At 33.4% G+C, this 22,182-nt stretch overlaps 5 protein-coding genes across 5 annotated transcripts; 1 reads left to right on the top strand and 4 right to left on the bottom strand.

Moving 5' to 3' along the window:
* Positions 1 to 750: 750 nt before the first annotated feature.
* Positions 751 to 1,834, bottom strand: LOC101205054 (glucosamine 6-phosphate N-acetyltransferase). The gene is made up of 2 exons (XM_004149158.3): positions 1,588 to 1,834; positions 751 to 1,457 (listed from the first exon to the last, which is right to left on the bottom strand). Exon 2 carries the CDS (start codon positions 1,450 to 1,452, stop codon positions 979 to 981), a length of 474 nt encoding a protein of 157 aa, XP_004149206.1. The 5' UTR covers positions 1,453 to 1,457; positions 1,588 to 1,834; the 3' UTR covers positions 751 to 978.
* Positions 1,835 to 2,787: 953 nt separating this feature from the next.
* On the bottom strand, positions 2,788 to 5,203 carry LOC101205294 (cytochrome b-c1 complex subunit 9). Its single transcript, XM_004149160.3, has 3 exons — positions 4,945 to 5,203; positions 4,193 to 4,240; positions 2,788 to 3,124 (listed from the first exon to the last, which is right to left on the bottom strand). Exons 1-3 carry the CDS (start codon positions 5,062 to 5,064, stop codon positions 3,074 to 3,076), a joined length of 219 nt encoding a protein of 72 aa, XP_004149208.1. The 5' UTR covers positions 5,065 to 5,203; the 3' UTR covers positions 2,788 to 3,073.
* Positions 5,204 to 6,455: 1,252 nt separating this feature from the next.
* On the top strand, positions 6,456 to 11,350 carry LOC101205696 (protein CIA1). The gene is made up of 10 exons (XM_004149161.3): positions 6,456 to 6,863; positions 7,174 to 7,320; positions 7,479 to 7,697; positions 7,811 to 7,875; positions 7,996 to 8,061; positions 8,220 to 8,291; positions 9,073 to 9,135; positions 9,783 to 9,852; positions 10,158 to 10,241; positions 10,962 to 11,350. The coding sequence occupies exons 1-10, from the start codon at positions 6,669 to 6,671 to the stop codon at positions 11,031 to 11,033; spliced, it is 1,053 nt and encodes a 350-aa protein (XP_004149209.1). The 5' UTR covers positions 6,456 to 6,668; the 3' UTR covers positions 11,034 to 11,350.
* Positions 11,351 to 13,165: 1,815 nt separating this feature from the next.
* On the bottom strand, positions 13,166 to 14,383 carry LOC105434972. The gene has a single exon (XM_011653709.2). The coding sequence runs from the start codon at positions 14,329 to 14,331 to the stop codon at positions 13,477 to 13,479; it is 855 nt and encodes a 284-aa protein (XP_011652011.2). The 5' UTR covers positions 14,332 to 14,383; the 3' UTR covers positions 13,166 to 13,476.
* Positions 14,384 to 16,609: 2,226 nt separating this feature from the next.
* On the bottom strand, positions 16,610 to 22,168 carry LOC101205925 (cell division protein FtsZ homolog 2-2, chloroplastic). The gene is made up of 8 exons (XM_004149162.3): positions 22,026 to 22,168; positions 20,891 to 21,649; positions 20,323 to 20,622; positions 19,669 to 19,759; positions 18,563 to 18,687; positions 17,677 to 17,769; positions 17,218 to 17,283; positions 16,610 to 17,042 (listed from the first exon to the last, which is right to left on the bottom strand). The coding sequence occupies exons 2-8, from the start codon at positions 21,551 to 21,553 to the stop codon at positions 16,914 to 16,916; spliced, it is 1,467 nt and encodes a 488-aa protein (XP_004149210.1). The 5' UTR covers positions 21,554 to 21,649; positions 22,026 to 22,168; the 3' UTR covers positions 16,610 to 16,913.
* Between the last annotated feature and the right edge of the window lie 14 nt (positions 22,169 to 22,182).

The raw sequence follows: 22,182 nt of genomic DNA, 5'->3' as shown, positions 1-22,182 counted from the left end.
AGTACTTTGACTGTGAAACTAATTCATACATCTAACCTAAAAATCCATAACATTATGCCCCTCTATTTATCGTTAGAACAATCCAAGTATCAACCATAAATGATCTCTTTCAATAAATGTTTTCTTAAGTACTCAACTTTTACTTCAAACTTATCTTAAAATATTGTTTATCTTAAAATTTTAATATTGTTTTATATTCTAGTTAGGAATAGTTACAAATATAGTCATGATTTAAATTAAATTATTAATGATTTAAATTAGATTATTAATGTATAGAGTAAAATTTTACTAAATTGCTAATCATTAGATTATTAATGTATAGAGTAAAATTTTACTAAATTGCAAATTTAGCAAAATAGTCTACCAAATTTAGCAAAATGGTTTAGCAAAATGGTCTACTGAGTAAGACTACAATATTTGTAGTTTTTTTTAAAAAAATTGTTATATAGTTTATTATTATCTCTAAAATAGTCACCATTTACAAACTTTTTTCTTAATTTAGCATTTGAACTTCCAAAATTTTTAAAATTTATAGATCGTTTCATTAAACATAACATTAAATTTATACATAATAGATTAATCAATTTTCAATCCGACCTTGTAATTTAACCTAGTTTATTTTTCTACTAAGTCTCACTGGTTTAAACCTATAGAAGGTTTATTTATTGAGTTTAAATAACTTTTTATTCTTGAATTTTGTAAGTTTTCTACAAATTCATTGACCATTTCCTTTATATTTTCACCTAAACATTATCGTAAAATTATAACATTTTCAGATCAATATTTCTGTAGACAACAAAATGTTGTCAAGATTTCCCAATCCACAGAATATTGAATATCGTTTTTGAAGACTGTGAGAGTGAGAGCCAACCATGACCCAAATAATTTGTGTTTGAAGAAATTCATGAAAGCAAAAGACAAATCCACTTACAATTCCAAAGTCGAAATCGAAACCCAATTGTTGGCATGAGTTCTACTTCAATTGAAGTATTTCGCCATTTGAATCGCCTTATGTTCGAACCCACATTTCTCATAGAATCCTCGATTCTCAACACTGCAATCAAGAATTACCTTATAGCATCCCATTTCGCGGGCATGATCCGTAAGAAAGTCTACTATTTTCTTCCCCAATTGCATCCCTCGAGCACTCGAATCCACCACTACGTCTTCGATATGCCCTACTTTCCCACAGTTTCTTATGAATTTCTTCTCAATGAAGACGCTTCCAGTGGCGATGATCTTCCCCGATCGATCGTCCTCTACGACACAAATAACATGCTCGTTTCCGAGGGCGCTCAATTCCTGAAACCTGTCTTCGAAGTCTTTGTCGGACACTGAATCACAAACGGTTAGTTGCTGCAATAGCTCAACGAAACCTTTGTTCTTGTCGGAGATCTCTAATTTTCGAACTTCTAATCTGCGTTCTTCACTTGATGAGTTAGAGCTCTGCATTGTCGCTGAGAGATTGAGAAGAGAGACAGATTAGGGGTAGGGTTTTGTTGATAGATTGAGGAATACAATAGAGATTGTAAGCAAAGAAATTTAAAAAATTCCAAACATAAAAAGAATGCGCAATCGAAATCAAACCTTGAAAAATCCTAAACAGAGATGAACGATCTTAAGATCTGCAAATGAAGGGTACTATTGATCGAGTAGCGGATCTATGAAGATGAGGAAGGTTTCGTTGTTGATGTGAGGAAAATTGGAGCGAACCCCTTGGGAAGTTGGAGGTTTTTGCAAAGGAGCGAAGATGATTTTTACGAGAGAGTGACTGTATGGAGAGAGAAATTTTAATTTCTAATTGACCAAGCGAGATAAGGGAGGAACCTTTTTTGTTTTAAATTTTTCTAACAAAAACTAAATATTATATTTGTTTCTGAAAAATTGTCAAAAATAAAAACAAAATATTTTTAAAAATCGAGTTTAATAAATTTTGTTTTTGGTTCCGTCCATTTTTTTCAATTTTTTTTAAAAAAATTCATTTGTTTTTAATACAAAATTCATCGATTAACTTTTTTTTTGGTTAAATGGCTAGAAAAAAAAGGTTAGAACTAATTTTTGTTTAGACAGGGAAAGAAGAATAGTAGTTGTATTATTTCAATTATATATTATATTAAGAAGGGTTCAAATCCCTAGACTTGTACTAAATCTACTAATGTTGTATTTATAATTGAATTGTTAAAAAGTATTCTCGTACATTTTGAAACAAACTTCAAATATTAAAAGGTAAAATTGAAAACTCTTAATAAAAAAGTTAAATATAAAATTGAAATCAATTTTTGTTTTGTTTTTGTTGTTTTTGTTTTTTTTACTAAAAGTTCAAATTACATATCTAGGAGATCTATGAACTTCAAATACCAAATACATTAAGTTAAAAACCTTGTATTAGTACAGTTCAAGGACTTATTTTGTCACAGATTCTCTGTTAGTCTGTTTTATACTTAAAAACCGAACCAATTGTATAAGTTGTAATTCTAATTATAACTAACACACCCCTACTCTCTTCTCACTAACTAAACAACCCCACTACTTGTCACAAAATTCCAAGGGCCTTCCTCTTCCTTTACAATACTGAAATTATATTGCAAAAATTACGATATCGATGCCTTTTTCTTTGCGGATGATACCACACATTTATGCCAATTGAGCTATTGCTCGAATCAATAACGATATGAGTACTATCTCCCTCCCACAATCCAACTAATTTACCAAAAATTAATTTCAACCATCTAAGCTCTCTATTTTCAACTATATATACATTATAACCAATAGTACTTACCATTATGCTCACTGCTGAATGCTGATACCTTTGTAACTTTCTAAGTAGTACTCTCAACATTTTGCTTTTATTGTATTCTCGATGAACAATCAAAAGTAATAGACAAGCTTGTAACTCCAAACTTAAATCAAATAAAATATCATTAGAATCTCATGAAGAAACAAAAACTTTCCAGAGCGGAAAAAAAGAGAACCTTTTTCCTATTGGAAATACATTCTCATTTACCATCCTAAGACAGCCAGTTCCTTTACCTCTTGAATCCATGATTGTGTAGGTTTTAAGTGGCTAACAGTTTCATTCTTCCACTGGTCTTTGCCCCAAAACTGAAATGTCCTCGTACCGTTTCTGCATAATTATTAAAAACGTCGTATATCAGAGTAATGTTGGGAATGAATTAAGAAAGCTATTAATTCAGTACAAGAATTGTTTAGTAGCATTTTGGTGAAGGTAAAACATCTCTACCAAAGCAGGATTATAGTAGAATAAGGATTAATATAGATTGTCCTTCAATTCGAGGAGAACATCAAGATACATTAAAAATGGCAATGATTGTAATTTACATTCATATAAGTTGCCTCAACCCTGATTTCAAAAAAGAGTTTTAAGCACCCTCAATTTGTTGTTTTCTGTCATTTTACCCATTGGCAAAGTAGAACATTTTTAACTAAGAATTAAAGTCATATATGTTGTCTACTTTGGCAGCCCTTTAAGACCTACCTTTTACTTCAACGACACATGGGGTGAGACTTCAAATCTATGACTTTTTTTATCAAGAATATGATAATTCAATTTATTGAGACGCTCATGCTGGCTTCACCGAAGACTCTTTGGATTTAGACCAACTTGGAAAATGTTTTTAGTGACCGTCGTTATTTAATATTGACAGAACTGAGTGATTAAAGCCAAATTGTTTAGTGAACCATGACATGATCTAACAGACAAACTTCATAGTTTATAGTTATCCCAAGAAACTTCAATTGGGACTGACTGATGAACGCCTTTTGAATAGAAGTCTATTATTCTTCTACCTAGGAGAGGTGGTCTCCCAGCCACCACCACCACCACCACCACCACCCCCTCCACACCACACACACACAAACAAAGAAAAAGAACCTAGATGATGGAATATAAATCAATAATCAATGGAGATCAAGAAAATGCAACAGTTCTTTTAATTACAATGCCATGATATTCAACACAGTAACCACAGAAGCTGAAATTGATAAATAATTTGAAGCTGACAACAGAAAATGGGAGCAAAAACATCCAGAATAAAACACAAAGCATATAATCAATACCAATGGAGAACACAGATGTAACCAAAACAATCGTCAGAGTAAGAACCCATCAATAGATTTGAAATGTGTACAAGGAAAAAGAAAGTAAAGCAATATATGAGGCTAAGATTCATACCCCGACATTGTTGTACTCCCAGAGCTTCTGAACTCCATAATCCACGGCCTGCACCAATGGAAATCCCAGCATTAAGGTACAAAATACACATATGCTGTGCAACTTAAAAGCCCCCTACTACAATTTAATATATCAAGACCCATTGCAAAACAGTCCATGGAACAAGGAAACATTCTTATGTTCTTAAGTTCCTTTTTTCTGCTTACCACTTCCTCTATCATGATCGTGTAAAAAATTTTCAATCAAAGATTGAACACGTTTGCCAAGCAGACCAAATAATGGCCAAATTCCACATTTCCATACATAAAGAAGGTCTACCAAGTTACTTTACATGATTCAGAATTTGCATACTAATGAACGAAATTCAATACGGTCGAACACTGCATACTTTTTAATTGATGCCAGAAACCGATATATGAATCCAAAAATATATGTTGGAACAAAAATGAAAATATAAAACAACATATTAATCCTCTACTTTTAATGATTCTCCTCGACTCCTCGGGCAGATAAACCATAAATTTCAATACAGTTCCACCTACTCTCTAAAGGACACACGCAAACAAGCTTATTTCGTTTACTTTTTCTTCCACGAATCAGCAAAAACGAAACCACGAATTTTAATCAATAGCAAGTGATTTGAAAAAACTAGATCTTCAGATCAATCGCGGAAAACGAAATTAAAAAATTAACAAACCACCACAAAGAAAAGAGAAAAACCTAACAGTGAAATATGAGATCCACAATATTACCCGTTCTCCAACAAAGGCACCAGCGATGATGAATGTGACGTAAACAGAATTACGGCGCATGATCACTCTGTAAAAACCTTCGAGAAGGCCTCCTCCACTTCTTCGACCTGCTGAATTCATTGTCGATGTGTCTCTCGCGAGTTCTTCTTCTGATCTAAGCGTTAGGGTTTGCAAAAACTTCTCGCGCCTTTGTTCGAGAGAAGACAACAGGGGGAATGAAATTGCTTGATTCGACGAAAGCGAACTGCAAGGAACTCGACCGCTTTAAACCGGTCGGGCTTGGCGGAATAGCTGCTAGCGGTCTGAATAAACCGTTTTGGTTTAGTATAAATTTTGAAAACTCTAACTACTTCTACCATATTCTAATACTTTATATTTGAGTCTATCACAATGGATCGAGACACAAATTTTTGTACCAAAACGAGCATAGTCTAACTAACGTAAAGGAGTGTTGTTGAAGACCATTAAACCTATAGTTTGAATCTTTCAGTTTATATTGTACTAAAAATACACAAATTATCATCAATATTTATCTACAATTTTAAGTGATTTGTCAACTTTTAGATGTTGTAAAAAGAACTTTAACTTAAGGTGCCATAAACAATAATACTAAGGTGACATGATTAAAAATAATAATTTGGATAATCAAATAAACATTGTGATTCCATCAAAAGTTCACAAAACACCATTAGTCAACTTGTCACGGGCCAATTTTTGTTTTTTCGATAAATATAGTCTCTAGAAACTTCATCGATGGTATAAAAATTCTACCTAGACTATCATACTGTGTGGTTATTTAGAGTCCTAGTTAAACTTCATATTACAAGTGGTTTTTGCTCGTGGGTTTAGACCAAAATGTATGTTTTGTAACTATAACATTTGAGTTTGACAAAAGTTATGTTAAATCCATGATGACGACCTAACTAAATTTTAATATTCATTAAGTATTGTTGACAACTACACGTAGTTTTTCCAACAATATTAGTGAATATGAAACAAGCTAAAGATAAAGAACAAGTGCCAAATTTTAAAATTTACCCTCCATAATTCAAACAATAACTATAATTTTTAAATTCATCTTGGATTCACAAAATTCAAAGCATTAAAAGAATATTATATGACATCATATCATATTACAATTGAGAGGATGTACATGGGTAAAGGAGATCATACATCATGAATTGTTAATAACTTGGTTGTTGCATTAAACTCATAGACTCACCCTTTACACTCATAGAATTTAGTATGAAATATTAATCTATAGAAAACAAAATTTAAAACCTTTAAAATTGTAATCTATATTGGATAAAAGTTGTTTTTAAAACAAATATTTGACAAACTCTCGCAAATAGTTAAAATATTTACGTACTATAACAAATTAAATTTGCTAAATTCTTAAATATTTTAATTTATTTGGTTATTTTAAAACCTACATTCGTTTTACTATATTTAAAAAGTATTTTTTTAACATCTAAGACCTATCAAAATTACACCTTTTAAAAACACAATTCCAACTTCTAATTCAAAAGAGCCGTGAAGTAATTGGCTTAGTTCATTAATGCGTAAATCTCTGTAAGCGGACGACTTGTTGAGGAGAGAATTCGCGGCGGCGCGTGCTGATCCCTTCGCCGACCATTACAGTAGAGTGGCAGAGTTTTCAATTATTGCGGTCTTAGGGCTTGAAAATTTTCCCGTTCTTTTCCGGAAATTTGGCCATTCTTGTGATGGAACTTTTGGATGGCCGATTTGAGCTCAAGGAGATTGCCAAGCTTGAAGGTCATACTGATAGGGTATGGAGTCTGGCATGGAATCCGGCCACCGGAGTTGGAGGAATTCCACTTGTTTTTGCTTCCTGCAGCGGCGATAAAACCGTCCGTATCTGGGAGCAAAGTCCCTCCTCTGGTTCGTGGAATTGCAAGGTTCTATTTCTTCTGTCGATTTTTGTTGAATGAATAGTTATTAAAGCTCGTGTGTTATTGGATTTGAACGTGAATGTAATCATTTTAGTTTATTGGAAGTTGTTCGTCGAGCTGGTAGTTTTACTATACATGACTAACCTAAACAGAAGAAGCTATGCATCGGAGAAAGTTTCTTATCTTACAAAAGTTCCTTTTGCTTGATGCAATTTTTTTTCTATATTTTATTTTTCCATTTGATTATGAGCTGCTTCATCGATGTCTTAGGTGTTTGTCATTGGCAGCTGAAACGCTAATGTAGTGTTCTTTGCAGGCAGTTTTGGAAGAAACACATACTAGAACTGTGAGGTCGTGCGCTTGGTCACCAAATGGTAAATTATTGGCCACTGCAAGCTTTGATGCCACCACGGCTATTTGGGAGAATACAGGGGGTGATTATGAATGTGTTTCCACTCTAGAGGTAGTATTGCCTATCAAGTATTATATATAAACACCAATATTAATTGCAAGATTTTATCCTGATGATCCATAAGGATAGGGCTATTTGCTGTTTTATTTCCCTTGTCTTATTCAAGCCTCAGTGCATTGAAGAAAACTGCCTTGTTGGGTGACTTTTAGGGTCATGAGAATGAGATAAAAAGCGTAGCTTGGAATGCATCTGGTTCTCTGCTTGCAACATGCAGTCGAGATAGAACCGTTTGGATTTGGGAAGTATTGCCAGGAAATGAGTATGAGTGTGTTTCTGTGTTGCAAGGACACACACAAGATGTAAAAATGGTTCAATGGCACCCAACCATGGATCTTTTATTTTCATGTAGCTATGACAACACTGTTAAGGTACTCCTAAGACAGGCTCAAATGTTATTTCAGTTATTTTTTTAGATATGCTTGTGGAAATTGCTTCAGATTTGCATGGGTGATATTAATTTATGAGGATGAAACCACTTCAGGTTTGGGCAGGTGATGATGACAATGATGATTGGCATTGTGTTCAGACTTTAGATGAATCTAACAAGTAGATAACTATTTCACTTTTCTCTCGTGGTTATTTCTATAAATCCATTCTCATTGCCACATGCAGTTAACTTCAGCTTAATTAGATTTAACTTCATTATGATGCCAATCTTTTTCTCAGTGGTCACTCTTCTACAGTTTGGGCTCTTTCTTTTAATGCAACTGGAGACAAAATGGTCAGCTGTAGGTAGGCTGTGTGTGAGCAATAGAACTTAAAACTTTCCTGGAAATTATTCATTTCCCCGCATTTTTTCATTCATAGGAAGTTAGTAAGGAATTACGTCAAGCCAAGTTTAAAACTATTCCATTAGGTGGATCTAATTTGACTGTGGTGCACTTTTGCAGTGATGATCTCACCCTTAAAATTTGGGAAACAGATGAGACAAAGTTGCATTCTGAGGCTGGCTATTCACCATGGTGAGGAACATAAAAACTTTATCATTATTGTAATCATTATTATTTGGCTTTGGATTAATGAAATTTATTTATCTGATTAGTTTTGGTGCATGTGTTATGTTTCCATTTATTGTTAGTACTTTGGCTGGTGGGTTTTTCTGCTCTAGTTTGAGCATTGGCTTGGAAAAGAAAGAAAATTTCATAAAATACCTCACTTATTTAAATGAAATGGTCTCCATTGATTAATACCTTGTAGTCACGGGAGTTAAAAAAGGAATCCTTGTTTCTTAAAGATTTTGCTTCTCCAACAAAATTATTGATTTCTTACCTTGCCAATAATTATGTGTCTGTGTTATTTATTTAATAGTACTCTTTGCTGATGCCTACATTGCTTGAAGTTAGAATATTTAGTGTCACGAGCAACATATATATCAGTGTGATTTTTTCAATTTGTTTATTGACTGAATCTATCTATACTACTACGGTTTGCTGTTTTATATAAATGTTTATGCATATGAATGTTTTAATGTGCATGCTTGCATTTAAGGAGAAAAGAACTCTGTGTGCATCTAAATACATGGACAAAGTGATAATATTTCTTTTGTTCCTCTACTTAAGGTGTCGTCTAACTTGTACTGTGCCACATGGCTTTGTTGCATCTATCCATATATGTTTCAGATTAGCCTAGTCTGAGATGCATACTCAATGAGGCGTTATTTTTGTTCTTGTTTCTCTCCAAATATTGTGTTGTCTGTTTTTCTTAACCATGCTGATGGGTTGTTCTTTTATCTGGTTTTGTTAGGAGGCATACTTGTACTCTTTCTGGTTATCATGATCGAACAATTTTCTCTGTTCATTGGTCAAGGTAAATTAACTATTTTGTTGCTGTAAGGTTTTAATTTTAGGTCTATAAAAGATTTGTACCTCTTGTGCTATTTTGTTTAACGATAATTACTCCAGTAATTAGTAGAAATTTGGTCACATTGATAGAGTTCTTGGTTTAATTTCTTCTCCATTACGTGATTATCTGAATAGCCTGGATAAGATAATATTTCATTTTTTCAATGTATCCTATTAACACAGTTGATGAGTAGCTTTTTTACTTAGAACGCCATCATTATTCCCCCAATAAAAATTATTAAGAGAAGAAGAGATGTGTACTTTATATCATAGCAGCGGCATCACGTGTATAAGAAAAACCAAAGGTTATAAAGATCGTCTTCAATTGGCAGTCTTTACAAATGTGTTTTTGCTCATTAACCCATTGAATTGAGGGTCAAATATTTTTATGCTCATCGAAAAGTTTATCGCATGTACTTTATTTGCTGCAGGAAATTCACTCCATAGGAATAAACTGTATTATCACCCTAAAAGTTTATTGGAAAAATATTATGGTTCAATCTGTGTAGCTTTTTTATTACCTCTTTTTTATGGCCTTTCCTTTCCATCTTATATTCTAATTTCTATCCATACATCTATGAGACTGATGATTATTGCACGTGAATGTGACAGGAACGGTATAATTGCTAGTGGAGCAGCTGATGATGCTATCCGTTTGTTTGTGGAGAATCAAGAGAAAGGGGTACTGGATACCTACCTCACATTTGGAAACTTTTTATTATGGTTCGGTATAAATTAGTATGATTATTGGACTGTTGGTTAAATATGTTTTAGTATGCTTTTTTTTTTAAAAGAAAAACAAATATTGGGTTGGTGATTGTGGGATTCGAATCTTACAACTTATTTAAAGGAGTGGGGATGTCTTAACCGTCAAGCTACTCTCTTGTTAGTGTTGGTTATAGATAATTTTAGTTTTAATAAATATGAAAATGTAGTGGAATTTTCAAGTGAAATGAAAAGTATTGACCACTCTCTCTTTAATCGCAGATTGATAGGTCTTCATTTCAGTTGCTATTTAAGAAGGAGAAGGCCCATAGCATGGATGTAAATTCAGTGCAATGGAGCCCAGGGGTAAGGCTCTTATTTCAAAATGCAAAATGTTAACTACTAAGTACTAATTTGCATTTATGTGATTAGCTCGTGACTGGAATTTACCTTTGATCATGTATGGACTTTGACCAATCACATTTGGTTTTGATATATATATTCTTTACTCAAATTCGATAATGGCCGCTACCTCTAACACACTACCTATCTAAGACACTAAAATCCTAAAAATTTCCTTAGCCTAACATGCATGGGACATTTGGACACTCGATGCTTGTTCGACATATATTGAACACTTATTAGTGCAATAGATATGTTAAAACACTAGTGGTGTAAAGTCAAAATAGGACTAATGGTTAGGGTTACTTTGCTTAATAGACACATACATGACAAAAATAATAAACTTTTAAGCTTATAAATAAACAAACTCATTAACTTCAAATTTTTTGGTTTAAAAATGATATAATTTTAGAAATGATTGTTTTAGTTAACGTGCCTTTACCATGTATGTGTCTAAAAATGACTGTGTTGACGCATCCGTGCCATGTCGCATCTTTATCCATGCTTCATTGCCTTAGGAATTACAATACCATTGCTTTGGCTGTTAACTTTGTCTTTTAGCTGGTCTATGATCATTCAAATGGCCGATTCACATAAGATTTCACACATTTTTCTCGTAGATCGTCACTCTACTTTAAAATACCGATCTGTATTGTTCTAACATTTCAATCCATATTCTGACAGGAGAAGGTGCTTCTTGCTTCAGCGAGCGATGATGGTACGATAAGAATATGGGAGCTGGTTCCTATTTCCTAATTCCTAAATTGACTTTTCAAATCATGTTTGTGCCATAGTATTTTTATTTAATAACCAAATAGGTTTCATAAATTATGTGAATTATAATGTTCAACCAGTTAGTAAAGTACCCATAATTTAAAATTCCCTATGTTTTGGGGCATCCACTCATTTCTCTCTCTTCCCGATTTATGAGATCTTTAACCTCTTGGATGATGAACCAAGAGATCAAGCAGAGTTTGTTTTACTTTGCTGAATGATCTTCCAAACATGTCAAATCCAAACCTTAACAGAATTGGATCGACTATTCAAATGTTTAAATGTCTTTTTATTAATAATTGTTTGTTGTTATGTTCTTTAGGCTCCAATGGAAGAATCGAATTGATATATTTCAAATAGCAAGTAGGAAGTAAATTATATGTTTAAAAGCAATTTTAAAAGCATTGGATTCTTTTTAAATGTATGGGCTGGAAGGATTATCTATTGGTTTTAAGGAATTTTAGACTGTTACTTCATAATTTCAAAATTATCTTTTAAGTACATAATCACTTGATAAGATTTTTAGAATGAGGTTCTTTTCATACATACATAGACGTGGATACATACCATTTATATATATAGCAATATGCGTTTGGTCGAACATAAGTATATTAAACAATGTATAAAAAATATGTATATTTATAAACTATTGAATAAATATAGTTGCTAAATATTTGACTGGATACAAGCTTTATAAATTAGTTCATGAATTCAATTTATCTTAAAAACTATATGGTTTATTAGTTTGTTATGTAATATAATTTATAACATGCTATATAACATAGTTATGAGATGAAATACTACAACTGTTTAGAAAAAGAAAAAAAAAACTTTTTAACGAACTCCATGTTTCTGCTTTTCTTTTCCATAAAAGCCTCAAAATAATTACAATGGATTGAATTCTACTTCCCAATTCATAACATATGGAGATGGAATGCAGATTCAAAGTTATAATTTATAATTTATTAGTTAAAAGTAGATATCTATAAACATTAAAAATTGGCTCAGAAAAAAATATTTTTAAGAAAATCAATCTGTTTAAAATATTTTGATTAAAATAAATCAAAATCTAGTAGTTACTAAACAATCAAATTTTTAAGAGTAATTTTTTTAATTAAACCAAAAATAAAACATTCACTCTAAATTACCATCATATTCTTAAAAAAACAATCTGTTTATTTTGTTAGGAATAATTTTAAGAACCACACTTAAAGTAGATAGTTCATAGTATCGTAATAATCGTGTAAATTTGATAGTTCATTTTACTTTAGGGGTAATTTTTACAATTTGCTATTTGTTATTACTATTTTTTAAAATAGAAAACCCAATCTATCTTACACACCCAAAATAAAAATCTATAATTCATAGAGTATTTCATTGAGTTCTTACTAGATGCTCTTACTTGCCCTTGTATGCTTTATTTTATTTTATATTTAGTATAACTAATAAAACGTATATTGATACAACTAATATATCATTACTTAAGTTGAGTAATGGTAGATGTTATCATTTGTTCGATTGTAGTGAATGTTATATGTAGTTTTGTTTTATCGTATTTTCACTGAAATAGTTTAATTATCATAGTATGATTTTAGTCCTTAGTTATTTTATGTTTTTAATGATCTATATGATTTCAATGATACATTAATTAAATTAGTTGCATTAACTCAAATATTAAATTTAGATATAGAAAAAGATACATTGATGATATTATTGATACATCAAGTACGACGTATATCATTCTAACACGATATACTTAAAAGTACAACATTGGCATTCAATTATATATTAGTACCCATTCATAATGCATTTCAAACATATCAATAAGGTTCATGGTTTAAAGTATAACTAAGTGTAATTATTGGTGTATCAATACTTCTTAAGAATGTCTTTTTTTGTTGAAGAATCAATTTCATGTATATTTAAGAGGACAAATGGTACTTATTGATATACTATATGATATACCAATAACAATAAGAATAACAATAAGCTCTATGTTAGATTTATTATATTTTTTTTTGCTAAAGTTAGAATCTTTTTCAAAAGACATTAAATTAAATACAAGATATTATGGTTCTTTTTGCTCGAATGTACAATTTATATATATATATAGGTTTACAATTTAAAGATTTTTTTTCTATTCTTGGAAATAAAAATTGACAAGCATGGAGAATTTGTGATTGTACTAATTAACAAAAAAAAAAAAAAAGGAAAATCAAATGGCCAATGAAGCCATAGACAAAGCAAAAGAATTTTGTTTTGTTTGATAATTTCCATTAAAAATCATCTCCCCCGTATATTGGAAAAATTAATATTCAGAGCTTAGGATATGAATTTCCTTTTCTTTTTTTTCTTTTTTTTTTTGCTTTAAAATTATATTTTTATTGCAATTAATTTACCCCACCGTAAAAAAGAAAAAAAAAAATCAGCACCTGTTCTCCAGTGTGAGTCCGCCATTGTTGGCCCTCCGTCTTTCTTCAACCAGCGCCGCCCTCGCCGATCCGATTCCGGTAGGAAATAAACAAGCATCGAAGGCGGAGCAATCGATCCAATCCTTCAGAAGCTCCTCTTGTCCCCATATATCCGGTATCCAAACCCGACCAGCCATCTCTCGCCTATGCCTCTTCAGCCTCTCCCGTCCACCTTCCTCCTCCTCCTCCTCCTCCTCCTTCTTCTCTGATACCGTGGCCGCGACCTCCATTGTGGCCCCGTCGTTCTCCTGCACATCCGATTCCGACCCTTTTTCTCCGTCGTCGCGACGTCCATCTAAACTCGTAACCAGAGAGTGAAGTTCCTGTTCGGTTCCTTCTTTCTGAGGGGGTGGAGCTTTTACGGCCTCAAATGGCGGTGGAGGAGGAGAGTATTGATGAAGGCAAGAACCAGTGACATGAACATCCATCTTCCACACGAACTCGCTTGATAAAAAAAAAAGAAAAAAAACCCCTAAAATACTCCAGCTCCGTCCGCCATGGAAGATGATTGAACAGTGAAGAAGAAGAAGAAGAAGAAGAAGAAGCAAGAAAGAGTACAAGTGGAGAAATTGGAGAGGTTGGATATGTAGTTGGGGGAAAGATTTGTGGTTTTGGATTTGATTGGGAAATAGGAGAATTTGTGAGAAAATGAAATAATAATATAATAAAAGGAGAGGTTTAAAGTAAAGAAGGGATGAGATTTGGGGGAATTTGGAGGATTGTGAGGCTGATGTTGATTTGGTGAGTGTTGGCCAATGAAATTGTTGATATAGGTAATGAGAGTGAAGCCATGTGTTCAAATCATACATTCATTATAGGAATTTCTTTGTTGGGTATTACTTGTGAGATTGGGGAACTTGATTGAGAAAGATATTTTCCCAGGGTTTTTGAGGTCCAGAAACGTTGCTTATCATTGTCCTTTCTTAAACTATTCTTTTTTTCTTCTTTTTCTCCATGTAAATAATGGTAGATTCAAAGGATATTGACCGATTAGGTAGGGTAGTGTTTTATTATATAGCAAGCTTGTAATCATTTTTAGGGGTTGTTTGGGTCACTAACCCTCATGTAGGTAGAATGAGTCATTGTAGTTCATTTCATGTTTAGAGTTTCAATTATAATAATGGATGTTTTCTACTATAATAATCTACAATTAACTATAATATTAATAGTTTAAATCTATTTTTGTTATTATGTTTACTGTTTAATTCAAACTAAAATAATATGCAACTAAGATATTTATAACTCCTCGATTATATGAAAGTGATTTGAACATGTAGATAAATATTAGTAAAATATAAAAATGGATTTGAGGGGTGAGCTTGACACCATTTTTCTAAAAAATATGTTTTCAAAAGATTTAGAATACTTAAACTAAGCTTAAAGAAAGTTGAGAATGAAATTGGAGGAGTAAATTTGGGGCATTACCTAACAACAAATATTAGGTGGACAAACTTACCAAGCAAACATGGACAATGGTCCAATGGATATGACATTTCAAAGTTAGAACTATCCGTCCAAACCTTGTTCAATCAAAATAATGATAGAAATGTTTTAACCAATCAATATTTAGATTAGATAAATTACTTTTATGGAATCGTTCGTCTAAATCACTAGATGTCTAAAAAAAGCTATAACTTTTAGCTTATGTTACTTACATTAAGTGGTTTAAATTACGTGACACACTAAATCAACTTCTTCAATGAATTATTTAACAAAATATACAAGTCCTAGACATTTAGAGGGCATTTGGCCCACTAAGTAGAGTTGATAAGTCCGGGTTAACAAGTTTGTGTGTTGGAGTATAAAGCTGTAAGAATAAAAGGTATACTAAAAAAGTAAAATAAGGTTACTTAGTAAATGTGAAAAGTAGAGACATGTTGAAATATTGACTTTCGTAAACCTTTAAAAAGTTGTCGAGTCAAATGTGCAAGTTTAAACGTATTTATTATTGAAGTTAAAGTTGTTTAAAGATCCATTGAATAATTACTCTCAATTATGCATAGTTCTCATCTCATTATTTATATCAACTCAAAATTCTCACTTTATTATTGGCGTTTAACTCACATTTCTCGCTTTGTTATTCGCATAAACTTTCTAAACCATTTTCTTGTTGTGTGATGACTATCAAATCAATTTGACTCTGGAGAAGAAACTCATACTAAACACCTAAGAGAAATAAACCATATGTTGAAGTTGAATTAAGATGGAATAAAAATGGACTATTTTGGGTAAAAAAAGAGCGAAAGGACGTTTCAATGGAAGTACAAGTGTGGAAGTAAAAGTAAGAAAGTTGAACAGAGAGAGTATGATGGGATGGATGGGGGGGGTTGAGGACAGAACACCGACATGTGTCTCACACGCACGCAAATGAAAGACAACCACTAACGACCCCTTTGAAGAGACGCTTCACCCACTTCTGAGACACTTCGCAATTCCCTGTTTCCACTTCAAAACAAAACTACCCTATAGGTTTTACTCTTCACCCACTTTTCCCATTTGGGTTTTCAATATTCAACACCTATTTAGTCACACAATGGGAGGTGTCATCCTCATCAACGAGTTCGAAGTTTGAAGTTCAAAGCTTGGCTCCAGCCTTGTACAAGGTCGACTCAAAGTCAATGTTTGATCAATTTAATTTAGTCTAATTCATTTATTTAATGAGATATGAATCACCGTATTGATAATATATTTGGATTGGTCTGTCAATTTAACCATTGAGCTTCTTTTCTTAAGTGTGTTATCATCAATAGAACTCAACTAAAAGCAAATCCATCCTTAAAATAGAACTCAAACATTTGGCTGACACATACTCACCTTCATATATCTATCATTGCTATACGATTATCGTAATTGTCATCCTATGTTAACTAGTAACTACCATGTGACAAGAACATAGCTCACCTTGCTCAATTGAAGAGAGATGCTAACTTGAGTAATACAATTGTAAAAGAGAAAAAAAAGAATGTTATTTGATAAATGTGTAAATTTCAATAGTTAAGCACTATTAAAACTGAGTTAGTTACTACGATACAATGTATCAAACAACCATACAAGAATTTCTAACTATTTCAGTCTTCAACATAAACGTGGTTAAGCATAATGAGAATCAACAAATTCAACAATAGGAAGGTCAATTTCAAACAGAGGGCCCTCTTTGAAAACTGTACAGCTCCATGAAGTGTATTTTTCATTGCAGTTATAATAAGGCTCTCAAACTACAAAGGAGAAACCTCTGATCTTACATTTTGGGCGGCTACAATTCCAATTTTGTATTTACACTACCACACTACTTTCAAACAATGGGGAGTAGAAATCTACAACCTACATGAGGCAATGTGTAGTAGTACTTGGAAAGGAAAGCAATATAGAGTAAGCTGAAAGATGGAGAGTTTTAAGCCCGAGGATAGCGTGATCGGCCTTTCTTTTTCAGGAACTCGGGGATTTCAACAAGACCGCCATCAGCAAAAGAAGGACTTCGATTTATTCCATACGTGGTTTCTCCCCGTGCCTGCTGACTCACCTGCAGGTAGACACTAGAACATAATACAAACTACAAGCATTGGAGTGGTGGCAGATTTCAAGTAATTTCAACTCTCGAGCTTTGTGAAAGGTTGAATCATAGCTTTGCTTGGTTGATCTTTTATATACTTTTCAGAACGTTTTCGGGGTCGATGAAAGTTAGAGACAGAGCGTACCTGAAAGGGCCTCCCTTCACTCTCTTCTTGGCGTTTAAATCCAGTAGCTATAAGAGTTATACTAACCTGTGGAATGAACCAAAGAAGTTATTTTATTTGGCTCCATTGTTGTTGCCATTCTAAGACGTTAGTCTATTCTCACCAATATAATTCTCAAATTGCATAGTTTTTTCCTTTTTTTTCTGGATGAACAAACTAATATTCACTATTATAGAATTAGGCAGGCAAAACCAATATCATCTAGACTTGCTGGACAGTAAATGTCAATCTAAATTTTGACAACATCAAGAAAAGTTGAAAACATGATGGAACTGCTTCAACCAAGTGAATCGACTTACTTTAATTCAATTATTTAAAGATGCTAATTTATACCCTTTCCAACATGTACCAAAAAATGAAGAGTCTAACTTATGGTAGAACTGCATATGTCAGAACTAACCAAAGTTTTAAACAACTTACTTGACCACTGATTGATGGATCTATAACTGCTCCAAATATTAGATTGGCAGATGGATCTACAAGATCATATATGACCTCAGCAGCAGCATTGACCTGTGTGATTAGCACATTTGTAAATAGACGTAACAGGCAACTGACATTTGGCTATTCATCTAGACAACCAGAACTGGAGATTGGATTGCAAGCTGAAACACCATAAATCTTACTGAAGTGTTTCGGTTTCTACTTTGTTAGTTTTATTTTGATGCATTTTGTTGATTCAGTTTGGTTTTAGACTTTCAGTTATTTTGGTGGTTGGATTTCGTTGGGCAATCACTCCTTTAATAAAGAAAAAAAAAAAGGAAAAAGGAAAAGAAAACCCATTAGCATTCTATCTAATAATGTTGGTTGGAGTTGGTTTCAGCCAAAAGCAATCCAAACTTCCATTCTAAGAAGCAATAAATTACTTTAAAAAGAACAGTATGGTTGATAATGATATTAATGGTTTTAGATAAACAAGACCGTGAAAGTTGAGAACAGTTTTCAACTGTAAACAGACAAGGGATGCAAAGAAAAAAAATTATCCACCAATAACACTTCCCATATCCTGTCTTTTAGTGAGGATCAACTTTGAGGTGGAAGGATTACAATTGCTTACAGTCAAGCATTGGCTACCATCAGATAATTCTTTATCATCCAAATGAAAATCGCAAGGGAACGGATTTGCACTGATAGGAACCATACATTTTACAGTAAGAGGATATTGTGAAGAGTCTTCTTTATTAATTTTAGGCAGTGGATGAAGTTCATCCATTCTATTCCCTTATACTTAACATTAATACAGGAAAAGAAAAAAGAAAATGAGAGAGAGAGAGAGAGAGAGAAAGAAATAGGGATGAATTATTACCTCAAATAAGGTCAGATCGGTTCCTCCGGTAATGTTCCATACAATACCAGTGGCTCTCTCAATACCGATATCAAGTAATGGTGATTGGATGGCATTTAAAGCAGCATCTCTTGCCCTAGTCTTCCCTACACCAATAGAAGCACCGACCTGGTTAAATCCACATTTGAGAAAATAGCTGGAATATGATTTCATATCCAGGGAAATAAACAAAACATGCAGACACCACCTGGCCGACATTCCCTACGCCTTCCCTCAGCCTTGTGGTTTATCTTTTTTGGATAGCCCAAGTATCAAAGGTCTGACTCTTTGTATTATACTCAGGGTCACTAATCTCCCTCTAGAAGGACTTAGCCCGTCCCAAAGCCAGTTCCAAGAGACAACAAGAGTTTTATATTATTGAATTTTCAACGTGGAGATTGAAAATGTGACCCTGAAACGTCCCAAACACTTACCACTAGGTACCCCTTTATGATTTTAGCAGACTTGTCAGTAACAACAATCTCCTTGAATAATATTCACTGGGAGCTACAAACTTTAGATCGCCAAAACCTCATTTACAGCTATGTAACCCCAACGAAGGGAACAATATTGTAAGAAACACTTCCTTTTTTCTTCAAAAAATTATTATAAGTCTCAACTGATTCAACAATTAGATTATTGGAGTTACCGTATATATACAATTACAAGAGGCATACAATAGAGAAGTTGCATCTAATTTTACCCCAAAACAGCTTTTTCTCTTAGTGTTCATGTCAATTTGGCATACCTTACACCAAAATTTACAATAAACTTATTATATTTGACTTTCAAGAAATATCGTCGGATATTATATCTCAAGGTACATGGTTATCATGGTTTGAGCCTATTACTACTAAGCTCTTCATTCTTTTTCATTGCCCTCAATGACCATAAGATCAATTCAGGGTGATTTGAAAAATGACATTTTCAAATAAAAATTGCATAATAACTAATTGCAATAATAAAGTTAAGTATGCAGTCAAAAGCAAAGGCTTCTATATAAGCCTTCAAATACTGAAGATTTTTTTTTTTTGGATAAGATAAATAGTATTCTGAAACTTGAAAGAAATTGTTGGTCTTACGCTTACCAGTTGCAGTTCCTATTCCCATCAACGAAGAACCGGCATTTGCCATGATGGCTCGAACATCAGCAAAATCTACATTGACGAGTCCTGGTATCTGAATAGTACAGGCTACCCTTATGAATCGGAGCAACTTAATCATTTTTAAAAAGTAAATTTATAAGAAATATTAGCACAGGCTACGACTCAAAACTTGATACATATGTACTTTGCTCAATGCTTTGAAGATGGATTAACATTATGACATTGTTTGAGATAGCTTTTCACACAAAGGAGTAATGTGCGTCTCCTTCCACTAAAAGATAAGAATTCAAGTAATTTTGGAAATGGCACTATCGTCCATGTAGGCATCATCTAAAAGAGTTTTAAGTAGTTTAGTAATAATTCTTTAGATTTTGATAACCTCACAAATATGAACAGAGAAATATCTTTCAAACAATTTTTCTTGTCGCAAACTACTTTCCGTTAATAAACTAACTTCGGCAATCAAATGGTATTGTGTTATTTCAGGTTTACTTCAAATTTTACCAGAAATTTCACAGCAGAAAACATTTCATGTTCTCAAATTTTTGTAAGAGAAAACCTTTGACATTGATCATGGCTTCATGCAAAAGAATGACTGAAACAAAATCTTGTTCAACTTTCTTGCTAACTACATACCATAATTATGTCAGAGATACCACGAACACCTTGCCGAAGAATATCATCAGCAAGGTTAAATGCTTCTGTCACGGCTGTTGATTGGGTAACAGCAGTCAACAGCTTGTCATTTGGAATGACTATAAGCGTATCAACATTGTCTCTCAAAGCGGCAATTCCTTCCTGGGCTTGAACTGTCCTTCTTCGTCCTTCAAAAGAGAATGGAGTCGTAACAATTCCAACTGTCAATATGCCCATTGACTTGGCAATACTTGCAATAACTGGAACACCACCAGTTCCTGTCCCTCCACCCATTCCAGCCTGCAAATAGAGACAGACAATTCCCCTCCAGTCAGAAAAATATATCCAATATATCTCATGCTTTAGCACTTCCACAATTAGATTTATTAGCAATTCGACCGAACGTATATTCCGGATCACATATAACACTATTTCCACAATGAGATGCTTCAATTATCAGTCCCATACGTCATTTCAATTCAGATAAGTTCATTGAAAAAGAAAAGTGTTCAAATTCACACAAACGAACTATGATGGGAGATAAATAGCAATGCGAATGTGAACTTACAGTGACAAAAACCATATCTGCTCCGTAAAGTGCCCCTTCAATAGCTTCCTTGCTCTCATTGGCAGCATTCATTCCAATCTCTGGATTCCCACCAGCTCCAAGACCCCTCGTAAGCTCCCGACCAATTTGAAGACAATTCTCGGATTGCACAGGGGACATTTTCAAAGCTTGAACATCCGTGTTGACAACCCAGAACTCCACGCCTTTCATTGAACTCTCTATCATACGATTGATTGCATTTGACCCACCACCTCCGACACCAATGACTTTAATCTTTGCTTCACCGTAATTACTTGGACTGGTTTTGTCTCCCAAACTCTCTGTGTTACTTTCAATTGAACTATCCTGTCTTGGGCTACCTGACATAATATTCCCATCTCCTCTAAGCATTGAAACTTCAGGGTGTAGTTCAAGAAAAGGGTCTCTGTTTGGATATGAGTTGACACTGTGAGAATGGGAGGCAGAGGCACATTTGAATTTACGCAGACTTAACTTTTGGCCAACACCCACAAACCCACTCCCTTCTTCTTGCATTTTAACACACCCGAATCTTCCTAAGGAATTGTCGTTTGACATTGATAATCTTCCTCCAAGAACATTTAAAACGCCAACTGGGTTTCGACCATCAGAAAGAGCAAAATGTACGGACGTACAACTTGCCATGACAAAATGGTCAATATAAATTCTAAAGTTCACTTATGAGAAAAAAAAATTAACGGATTAAAATCCCAACTCCAACACAAACCTCTCGTCCAATGCCTGTTCGCAAAAACCAAATAATCAATTGAAAGCAAATGAACCACTGAGATAATCTATCTTAACTTGACAGACATTAAAAAAAAAAAAAAAGGTTCTGTGGATTGCACAATATAGAAAATATACGAGAAAAGATAATCCAAAGTGTGTCTTTAGCTCACAAAAGATAAATAATGAGTACCCAAAAAAAAAACTCGAGATAAAAACAAACACCAAATCGAAGCAATTTAGTTACGGAAAGCTCTATGCGAGTATGAAACGGAAGAAAACTGGAATGAAACCAATGTGAGCTACACATTTATCAGAATAATGCAAGCCTCCTTGACAATAACAGAATGCAAGAAATTGAGAAATGCAACTGAATTCAAGATAAGTGTACCAGAGAAAAGTGCAGAATATGAAGCATTTGAGTTGGAGTTGGAGTGTGAAATGGAAATGATGGAGGAGTGACTGTTGGTAGCTTAGATTCTTTGCGCCATTATGAGAAAATCTTGAGGAAAGGCAACAAAACCCATGTGAACAAGAAGGTAGAAGAA

The sequence above is a fragment of the Cucumis sativus genome, chromosome 3, assembly GCF_000004075.3.
Source record: "Cucumis sativus cultivar 9930 chromosome 3, Cucumber_9930_V3, whole genome shotgun sequence".
In the NCBI taxonomy this organism is placed as follows: domain Eukaryota; kingdom Viridiplantae; phylum Streptophyta; class Magnoliopsida; order Cucurbitales; family Cucurbitaceae; genus Cucumis; species Cucumis sativus.
This window is presented reverse-complemented; position numbering and strand designations above follow the sequence as displayed.

Coding starts and splice junctions, on each gene's coding strand:
- LOC101205925 (XM_004149162.3), bottom strand. CDS start 21,553: ATGGCAAGTTGTACGTCCGTACATTTTGCTCTTTCTGATGGTCGAAAC. Junction 20,623..20,890: donor CAGATATGGTTTTTGTCACT/GTAAGTTCACAT, acceptor CTCTATTTGCAG/GCTGGAATGGGTGGAGGGAC. Junction 19,760..20,322: donor GTATCTCTGACATAATTATG/GTATGTAGTTAG, acceptor TGTACTATTCAG/ATACCAGGACTCGTCAATGT.
- LOC105434972 (XM_011653709.2), bottom strand. CDS start 14,331: ATGTATGATTTGAACACATGGCTTCACTCTCATTACCTATATCAACAA.
- LOC101205054 (XM_004149158.3), bottom strand. CDS start 1,452: ATGCAGAGCTCTAACTCATCAAGTGAAGAACGCAGATTAGAAGTTCGA.
- LOC101205696 (XM_004149161.3), top strand. CDS start 6,669: ATGGAACTTTTGGATGGCCGATTTGAGCTCAAGGAGATTGCCAAGCTT. Junction 7,876..7,995: donor ACTTTAGATGAATCTAACAA/GTAGATAACTAT, acceptor TCTTTTTCTCAG/TGGTCACTCTTCTACAGTTT. Junction 9,136..9,782: donor TTCTCTGTTCATTGGTCAAG/GTAAATTAACTA, acceptor TGAATGTGACAG/GAACGGTATAATTGCTAGTG.
- LOC101205294 (XM_004149160.3), bottom strand. CDS start 5,064: ATGAATTCAGCAGGTCGAAGAAGTGGAGGAGGCCTTCTCGAAGGTTTT. Junction 4,241..4,944: donor GTGCCTTTGTTGGAGAACGG/GTAATATTGTGG, acceptor CCATTGGTGCAG/GCCGTGGATTATGGAGTTCA. Junction 3,125..4,192: donor GGGAGTACAACAATGTCGGG/GTATGAATCTTA, acceptor ATAATTATGCAG/AAACGGTACGAGGACATTTC.